Genomic DNA, 10,166 nt, shown 5'->3' on the forward strand with positions numbered 1-10,166 from the left:
CAGCTCCCCCCATTCAAGTCTTCACTGGTGTATACCTTACTAGAAGGACAAAGCCCAAAATTTGCAGACCTCTCCCTTTCCCTCTCCGTGCCATGCAGGCAGAAGAGAAAATGTCACAAGGACAATCACGCTGACACTCTGCTCTCAAGTGACTTCAGCACCTAGTCAAGGAGCTGAGTCTGGGCTCTGGTGGTATTCACACAGCTGTCATAGCAAGGGGATGATGAGGGAGGTGACGGCCCCTGAGCAAAGTAGCGGCTGTGATCCAGGGTCAGCTCAGCTCAGAATGCCTTCTGTGAATTTCACCTTTTCCTACTGACCTCCAAGGGTCACCTAGTGCTGCTGTGATATAGTCACTGGTTGTCCAAAAGCAAAGCCCTGTCCTTTCCTTTCTCTCCAGTCTATCAAGTATGAGTCAGAGTTTTCCTAATGAATGACAGTAAGAGTAATAAAGAAATCATCAGTTATATCAATGTTCCTAATCTAAAAACAATTTTTATGAATATGCGAGATAAGAGCTTAACATTTTATTGAAAAAATTAAGTTTTTTGAAAGAAGAAAATAATTACCTATGATCCCAGGACCTTAACATTTCACATCCAATCTCCGTCCACAAATAGACATTGTTCATAATTGTGATCAAATGTAAATCATGTTCATTTCTTTTGCTTTTTTTTCACTTAAGATCAGATCTTCATAATTCTCATATTGAATAGCTGGCTGAATATGTTTTTCTTGTTTGCTAATTTGTGGGTTTTTTTAACGGTTTATCCAAAGAAGGGAGGACATTTATTTAATTTCACATGTTATGTTCTTACGGATAATAATGTACATAGCTTTTGCTTACCTTTGAATTGTTTTAGGAACAATTCCAGGAAGGGAATCCCTTGTTCTTGATACAGACGGCTTTACTGATTTTTCTTTTTAAAGGATGGCATCCATTTACGGTACCACTAGTAGGGCCCATAACCCTTTTCATTATAAACTAAAAGACCTGAGAGAGACGACAAACTGAATGGAAAAATTGTTTTGGTTTGTTTGTTTTGGTGAGCTTCCTTTTAATAGTGTTAGTCTTCACTGGGCATGTCTAAATGGAGGCCTATGGAAGAAAACATGAAAATGAAGAGAGGGGTAGTTTTGCAGAATAATAGCTTCCCTTCCATGACTTGGTCCTCTTAGCTTCACGTGTTTCTATTTCTGGCAAGGAGAGGAGGCCATCAGAGTATGAGATACTGGTACGTCTGGTTTCAAAACAAGGGCTGCTCCCTCGTCTTACGAGGACAGCTGGAGGAGAGCCAGACACAGACAAACTCCATGAGAGCCACAAATAGCCTGATGGTTGACTGTTTGGAGTCATCCATCAAACAGTCAACAGTCAAACAGGAGAGGCATCCAGCTAACCCTGGGCCTTTGGAGTTCACTTTGGAAGAATTTTTTAATCCACCTGAAATTCTGAAATCTGGAGGCATTGACCTCATGTTTCTGCCTTCCATCTTCTCTCCGGGGCATTCTTGCTGTGAGTTACTGGCCAAAGGCAAATCCTCTGACAGACATTAAAGTAGAGAATGATACGGAGAGGTCTGCCCCTCCCCCCCAAGAATGCATGCCTCCTGGGCATTTACTGAGAGTACACCTCCCATATCACAGCCGGTGGCGAAGGGCTGTCCTCAGAGGTGCCTAATGAAGACACACGGAGGGAAGGTAGGCTAGCACGTGTGTTACACACAGGACTACGCAGAGCACCGCAATGGATACACTTGACCCTTCCCCTCCACATTGGGAGGCATCAGCGTGTTGAGACGTGCAGTGACTCTTGTCTTCTAGACAATATCCTGTGGACTGCTCAGACCTGTAGAATCATCATTGTACACAATATTTACAGTGCAGACAATTTGAGAAGTGCATTTTAACATACATATTAAACATGACACTGAAGGTCTCGGCCAAGGCTATTCAGCTACAATGAAACAATAGTGTCACTTAGTCCTTGGTCCCTTGTGTGTCACTTAGTCCTTGGTCCCTTGTGTCTGGCTCAGAGTCTGCACTCAATAGATATTTACCAATGAATGAACCCCGATATTCTGACGTTAGGCCCACGCTTTTCCTTTATAACCTGTGGCCGCTATAGGATAAAACCTAGGGTTTGTGTAGCCTTTGCTCTATAGTGGTTCAAAGATCAAAGGACAGACGTGGTACCTAAAGATAATGAATTCACCCAAAAGCCTCGTGGCCTTCCGTGCTTTAGGAAATTCATACCCCTGTGGACATCTGTCTGTGTGGGGCTGATCACACATAGAGCAGCCCTTAATACTGCTGATTTAGAAACAGTTTACTGCTTCCATGGTCTCCATGGAAGGGGGATGCTGAAGAAGAGAAAGTTGGGGCTCTGTGGCCTTGGACAATTCACTTAACCACTGCTCCTCTGGACACTGGAAGCCTCCGCCATGTGCAATCTGCAGCCATTTGTAACCGCAAAGCGAATGTGCCAAGTCCCTTAATGCGATGTTTCCTCTGATCTCTTGTAGGAGGTGCTTGAACTTGCTTTCTCCATCCTGTATGACTCAAACTGCCAACTCAACTTCATCGCTCCCGACAAGCATGAGGTAAGGGTCTCCGTGGGGTTAATATATGAGAGAATGTCACATTTTCTCTAGAAAAACAAGCAGGAGAAAGAAAAAAACTGGAAAGAAAGAAATTCCATTTAAAAAAAGAAACGCCTGCCTGAGAAAAATCATGAACAAAGGAACATCTTGTTGACTTGGAATAGAACAGAAACCTCTTGAAAAGCTTCCAGTTATAACACATTCAACTTCTTACTAGCTCGATTAATAATACGGGGTAAAGAAAAAGAATGTACAAATGCTTCATACTCAGCAAGGACATAATTCTTAACCAAGGACGTAATTCGTAACCCACTCTGGTTACGACGTTTTTTTCATTGAATGTTTAGTTTTTGGTCAGGATTTTTCCCAAGATAAACTTGTCTCTATTCTTTACCACATTTCATACAGTAGGTTTTTCTACCATGTTTCTTTATTTCAAGAGGTTTAGGGCTGTCTCTGCTGTTGCATTTTATTTTTGAGATACTTTTATTCCTTTTTTGATGTCTTACTATGTGTGTAATTTGTTTCCCTCTTTGAAGCATGCTGTCAGCTATATTTAAAATATTTAGCATAAATCTAGGAAAATGCATTTTTAAGATGAAGGAGCAGCTATGACTGATTTAACTTTTTCTCTTGTAAACTAGAATCCAGCATCATGCTTGAAACTCTTATTTTTAGATGATACCATTCAAATTCTTACTTTGCGTGTGGTTGCATAAACAGCTCTTAGAAAGGAAGGGAACATTTTAATAGACTCTGACTTTTGTTCCCCATTTCCCCTAGGAGACTTAGCTCATTTAGAAGTTATTCAGTATCTGGTTTTCACTGGTTTGAAGCTGTTGAATAAAATTGCACATCCCAAAGAAAGGAAAGATTAGATGCAAATCTTGCATTTGGAATGGTGCTTAAATATAATTCTGTGTTACTTGACATTTAGCTTGTAGAAGAGTATGACTTTGTCTTCATCTGTCTGAAAATAGATTCTGTGTCCTACTGTTTCTCTTTTTAAATAAAATTATGGCTGCACACAGGATACCATATTAAAGATGTATACAGCTCTATAGAAAACTACCGAAAATAGTAGAACTGCAGATATTTAAATCTATGCGAGGCTCTTTTCCCCAGCACACATTAATTCCAGATAACAATAAATGTCCTGGAGGCCAGATCTGTGTTTACATCTGCCATTTCTGATATAGGGAGGAGAAAAATGCTTTATGCTTGTGAGCTCTTTTAATTCCTTCAAACCACTTTCACATCTATTACCTCATATTGTTGGCATTGTCTCTCTGTAAAAATAGTTTTATTACAGATATCCGTGTTTATCAAATAAGGAGAGAGAAGCTTCCCAAAATGGACTACCTCAACAATAGCAGTAGTTTTAACTAGTCAATGCTTTATGTACTTCGTCTCACTTAATTCTCATATCACTTGAAAAGAAACAAACTAATCCCCATTTTATGAAGAAGGGAAACGAGGCACAGAAAGGTTAAGAAACTTGTCCAAGGTCAAACAAGTAGTCAGAGCTGGGATTTGAACCATGGCGGTCTTGCTCCAGAAGCCCTTCTCTATGGCTCGGGCACTGTGTAGCTAGGAAAAGAGAAAGAAGGCGGGACCTGAACTCACAACTTCCTGCCAACAACTCCCTGCCAGTGCCCACCACCCAGCTTCGACAGTTAGCAACTCATGGCCAGTCTGCTTTCTTTCATCTATACCCACACCCACACCCAGCTGCCACCCCCCCAGATTGTTGTCGAAGCACATCCAGATGTCATATCATTTTCTTCGTAAATATTTCTGTGTGTAGCTCTAGATAATAAAGAGTCCGTTTTGAAACACAACTACAATACCATTACCCTACCTAATTTTATAATGTTTTAACACCACCATATGCAGTCAGTTTTCAGATTTCTCCAGTTATCTCATTTGCGTGTTTTTCTTTTATGCTCTGTTCACATCAGAATCCAAATAAGATTCATACATAGCAATTGATTAACAACTTTCTTAAGTTTCCTTGAATCTATAGGATCTCTCTCTCTCTCTCTCTCTCTCTCTCTCTCTCTCTCTCTCTCTCTCTCTCTCTCTCTCTCCCTCTCTCCCTCCCTCCCTTCCAACCCTGTATCTCTGCCCCCCTCCCTCTCTAGCTCCCTAGCTCCCTTCTTCCCCCTCTCTCTCTCCCATCCCCCCACACCCCACTGCTCACCCCTGTTTCTTGTGAGTATTTGCATGTGCTTTTTTTTCTTGCAATTTATTTATTGAAAAAATCAGGTCATCTGTCTAGTAATATTGCCAATAGTCTACATTTTGCTTATTATGTTCTGTGTATTTGTTTACTGTGGCTGCTGTAACAAATTACCACAAACTTAGTGGCTTAAAACAACTTAAGTTTATTGTCTTACAATTCTGGAGGTCAGAAGTCTGATGTAGGTCTCTCTTGGCTAAAATCAGGGTATCAGCAGAATTCCTTCCTGGAGGCTCTGGAGAAAATCATTTTCTCTCCATTTTCACTCCTGGTCGCTCGCATTCCTTCACTCATGGCTTCCATCCATGTATAGCAATGTTGGACTGAATTCTCACATCTCATCATTCTGACCTCCTTTTCTATGGTCAAATCTCCCTCTGCCTCTCACTCCTATTCTGTTTCCCTCTGCCATTTTTAAGGCCCCTTGTGATTACATTGGGACCATGTAAACAATCCCAGAAAATCTCCCAATTTTAAGCTGAGCTAACAGCCTTCATTCCCTTTGCCATGTAACCTAACATATCCACAGGTTCCAGGGATTAGGACACAATGGTCTTTGAAAGGAGAGTATTATTCTGCCTACTACAACCTAGCTGGCATTTCACATGTTTTCCTGTCTTCTGCATTTCTTCTTGAGTGGTACCGTGTTTCCCGGAAAATGAGACCTAGCCGGACAATCAGCTCTAATGCGTCTTTTGAAGCAAAAATTAATATAAGACCCGGTCTTATTTTACTATAAGACTGGGTATAACGTAATATAATATAATGTAATGTAATGTAACAATATAATATAATATACCGGGTCTTACATTAATTTTTGCTCCAAAAGATGCAGTAGAGCTAATTGTCCGGCTAGGTCTTATTTTCGGGGGAAAGAGGTAGTTGGAGGATGAATCAAATTCAGGCTTCACTTTAAGCAGCACTGGTGTTATGTTCCTCCATGACGTCTGGCTGTCTCTATTTTGGGATGTTAGCAGCCATGGATGATGATTATTGCTGAGATCTTTGAATTCATTAGAGGTTGCAAAAGGTTGGTATCCCAATTCTGTCATTTCTTCTTCATTTATAAGTGGGATAGTTACATAAAGAGAAACTGGCCTCATCAACTCTTAGGTTACCCTCAGGTTATACACTTTATATATGAAAGGCGGGATAAATACTTGACTCCCTTTACCTTCAAAATAATGAGCATCTTCCAAAGGAGACTGATGAGGTGTTTTTGGTGTTTAAGTATCATTGTGAAGCAATGAATATAAACATATTTTTAAATTTAAATACTTAAACATAGGTTGCAATTATTATCCGTCTCCAGATTATCCTATCTAGAGAAAGTAGGAACACCTTTTGGTTGGCTTCTGAGTCCTATTGACATTACCTGGATGTCTTTGATAACCTTGAGTCATTCTGGCATGATACGATATTCTAGACTCATTTTGTATGTTTCCTGCCTTTTCTTTACGGAGCCTTGGATCCTTTTAGCAGGACGTGGTATTTAGCAACCAGAGTCTGGGCATCAGGTGTGCTTATTACTACTTAGTTGGTCATTATTTTTAGGCCAATTGTGGACAGAACTAGGAGTTATGATTCTTTAAAAAGACAAAAATACATCAAAGTTCATACTGCTATTTCAACCCAGATTCAGTACTACAGACTTTGAATTTATTGGTCGATGTACTTTATTTAAATAAAATGCCCTGTGCCTGCTGCTTCTCAAAAGAAAAGCACTGCAGAAGTGTTCCTGTGGGTTAAATTAATCTGTCCTAGGAAGCGAGCCAGGACTGGAAAGGCTGTGTACAAAGAGCAGTAATCCCCAGTACTTAGGGATTTACAGTGGAACAGGGCCAGACCCGGAAAGGGCCTCAGGGAGCATAGAGGTCAGTGGTACCCATATCTGGAGGGACATCACAATTAGCTGGAAGCTTTTCTAAATAAAGTTTACTCACCCAAGATCTGTGAGATAAGGCTCCCCAGGGTAGGACCTAGGTTTTTATTTTTATTAAGGTTATTTATGAGGAAATGAATGTTTGCATGCATTCAGAATCTATCTAAGGTAATTGTGAGGACACTAATATTTCCAGAAATCCCTTAGGACTGAACTAATGTTCAGATTGATTAATTATTTTGGCTGAGATCACACAGCCAAGACAGAACCAAAGCTCTGTCATCCGGGGTTGCCTCGTAATACACCCACAGAGCACGTTCTCAGATTAAAAAGTGGTGACACCCATATGCATCATGGTAGATTTCCATCACATCACTACGACATATTACGGTGACTTAAGATGTATCTAGTACTTGCAGTCTTGTAGTTCTTTTATGTTGAGATCTGCTGTATATTCTGAAACATAGCCCAGGTAGCAGTGCAGCAGACAGGCTAACTAGGGTCTGGAATTGCAACTTGACCTAGTGATGGCAGGAGAGTGGGGAATCTAGATCACGTGCTAGAAGGAAGAACAGTCAACAGGAAGAGCACAGCAGTTACTATCACAGAGGTCCCGTAAAGAACTAGGACATCCTAACACACGAGCAAAGCACAACATCCAGAATGCAGACAGTTGCCTGAGATGCTGACAACAGAGGCTAGTTCTTGCACCAGATCTCACAGCTCTAAAACCAGGTCATGGCAGAACTCTAGCCTCTGGAAGGGAAGTTGACAAGAGAAAGGTAGGTCCTGAGATCAACAAGGCACAGCTCCTTTCCTCACGCACTTCATAATCTACTGGAGAGGCAAAGGGCATGATTAATTTTATGAGAAGGGAAAAACCAGATTCTTCGTTGAGTACTATGGAGGGCTTTCCAAAACAGGTGACGTCCCTAGGGACCATGACCCGAAGATCTGGAGGAAAGAAACCCTGGGAACTGGAGACCCAGGCAGAAGAGGTTCCCAGACAGGCAGCCGACCCACCTCCCATTAAGCTCATCCCATAATTTTAGCCATTTGTCCGCCAGATATTGGGCAGCAGAAGACTATTTCATAGCCCTTTTGCTGAGAAATGCAAAGATGGGACTACTCCTGGATCCAGGGTGGGATGGGACTGTCATTGTGAGTTCTAGAATCAGATAAAACAGGCAGAGATTAGCTACTAGACTAGGAACCATGCCTGGAGTCAGGAAAGAAGCACGCTTGACCTGATTGTTGGAATATATTCCAGCAATACCTTAAAATCCTAGAGTCACTGGTGGGGTGTTAGAAATATGTCACAGTCATGAAGAACTCAAATCCTACCTTACATAGGGAGGCATTCTTTGCATAGAAGACCGCTAGACACTGGAGTCCGATTGCATAGGTTCAAATCCCACCCACTCCACTTACTTCCAAGTTATTTAACTTCTCTGTGCCTCAGTTCCCTCATCGTAAAACAGAGATCATAACAGCACTGTCGACGTTGTAGAGAGGTGGTGAATATTATAAATGACGATGTAGGCAAAGCATTAGCCCAGAGCCCAGCATATGTTGAACAATCAGTCAGTGTTAGCTATCACTACTACTCTCATAATTGTTACCAGTAGTCATCACTGTCACGTCCTTTCCCACCAGTACTGTATCTGGACCGACGGGCTGAATGCGCTGCTGGGGAAAGACATGATGAGTGACCTGACACGGAACGACTTGGACACCCTGCTCAGCATGGAAATCAAGCTTCGCCTCCTTGACCTGGAAAACATTCAGATCCCAGATGCGCCCCCGCCCATCCCCAAGGAGCCCAGCAACTATGACTTCGTTTATGACTGTAACTGAAGTTGGCCGGCCCAAAAGCAACCCCTCCAAAACTGGAAAATCTTAGCTAACAGGAGAGAAGAATGAAAACACGTCCACACCTTGGAATCCTCTGTGGTAAAGGGAAGCTGTGGGTCAGTGCTTCCTTCGGCCTCGCCTCTAGCCCAGCCTTTTTCTACCCCTCCCTGGCATTTTGCTCACCGCCCCGAGCTCACCACTTCTGTTTCTAGATGCCGTTGCTTTAGGTCACTTCTCATTGCTGCACTCCACTTGTGGGGAAAAGAGCAACACCCAACACCAATAAGAGAGCCAAAGGGCCCTTCCACCCTAACCCCCGGCAGGCACGTCCTCCCTTCCTGGAATAGAAACGCCAGCAGCATCGGACTGCCCCCAACCTGCCCACCAGACCGAGACGAGCATCCCAAGGCTTGTGTCTGGAAGAAACAGCCTGACTACTTGAGAGGCCCAACCACCACCTCCTCACTCCCCTTCTCTCTAGAGTCAGCTCATGCCTCCAGTTCTGTGTGAACTGAAATCTGCTTTCACATCCTCTCCGTCCTCCATCACGGCCTTCACCTCACCCTGTTCCTTTCTGGCACCAAGAGCGGCAGCAGCAGCAGTCGCCTCACCCGCGTTCTCGCCAGCATTGGGTCTCCCAGACACAGTCCACACGTGCCATGCCCACTGCCCGTCTGCACTCTAACTGTGAACAGCCTTTCCTCACCAGCTAGTCTTGGGTTTCCTCCCCGGACCCCAGCTCAGCCCCGCCTTCTTCATTTCCACATGCCCTCCCAGCCCCTTAGCTGAAAGCACAAATGGTGAGATCAGTCGTCATGTTCCAGCTCCAATATTCAAAACCTAAATGCCTCTACAATAGGCGGTCACCATCTAAGGCTTTGGTGTTACCCTCTCCTGGGGCGGGGGGGTTCTCTGCAACACGGGTTCCACAAGATGCTCGAGGTGTTGAGACACCCAAGTTTACATCATTGTAATTATTACAGCTATTGACAACTTGCAAGGGTTTGGGGTTGTTTTGTTTTATTTTGTTTTGCTTTGTTTTTGTACAAAAGAGTCTAACATTTTTGCCAAACAGATATATATTTAATGAAAAGAAGAGATACATAAATGTGTGTACTTTCCAGTTTTGTTTTTTAATTATTTCAATCCTAAACATCTCCCTGAGAATAACATCCCCTTAAACATGCTGTGGAATAAAATTAATTGTGATCAGTTGGGGAGCTGGTGTTTTGATGTGGTAGCTTCTTACTATCTGGTCCCCAGCATCGCCTGCGAGCTTGTGAGAAATGCAGCATCTTTGACCCTGCCAGACCCTCAGAACCGAGTGATGCTTGTACTTACGTATTAACGTTATGAAGCACTGGCCTAAGGGACTCCTGACCATTGCTGGGTCGCCATAGGCTCTAGGAAGGCCATCGTAACTCATAGAGAAAATCAGGCCCACTGTGTAAAAATATGATCTATTCATTCTACCCTGTTACTTCCTGACCATGATGTTCTCGTTGATGTTTTTCTCCCTCACCATTACATAACTTAGAGAACTGACCAAATTAAACACATCACACTTGGAGCGAGCACGTTTAGC

The 10,166-nt window shown here is 42.8% G+C and overlaps 1 protein-coding gene across 7 annotated transcripts in view; it reads left to right on the plus strand.

The window, feature by feature from the left end:
• The window catches only part of ELMO1 (engulfment and cell motility 1), a 479,853-nt gene extending 470,054 nt beyond the window's left edge, over nucleotides 1-9,799 (plus strand). For all 7 annotated transcript variants that reach the window (XM_033088370.1, XM_033088366.1, XM_033088369.1 and 4 more), the window contains 2 exons: nucleotides 2,526-2,603; nucleotides 8,384-9,799. In XM_033088370.1, coding sequence (XP_032944261.1) covers nucleotides 2,526-2,603; nucleotides 8,384-8,584 — 279 coding nt within the window. In that variant the 3' untranslated portion in view covers nucleotides 8,585-9,799. The remainder of the gene's footprint in view (nucleotides 1-2,525; nucleotides 2,604-8,383) is intronic.
• Nucleotides 9,800-10,166: the final 367 nt, after the last annotated feature.

The sequence above is a fragment of the Rhinolophus ferrumequinum genome, chromosome 20 (assembly GCF_004115265.2).
Source record: "Rhinolophus ferrumequinum isolate MPI-CBG mRhiFer1 chromosome 20, mRhiFer1_v1.p, whole genome shotgun sequence".
NCBI lineage: Eukaryota > Metazoa > Chordata > Mammalia > Chiroptera > Rhinolophidae > Rhinolophus > Rhinolophus ferrumequinum.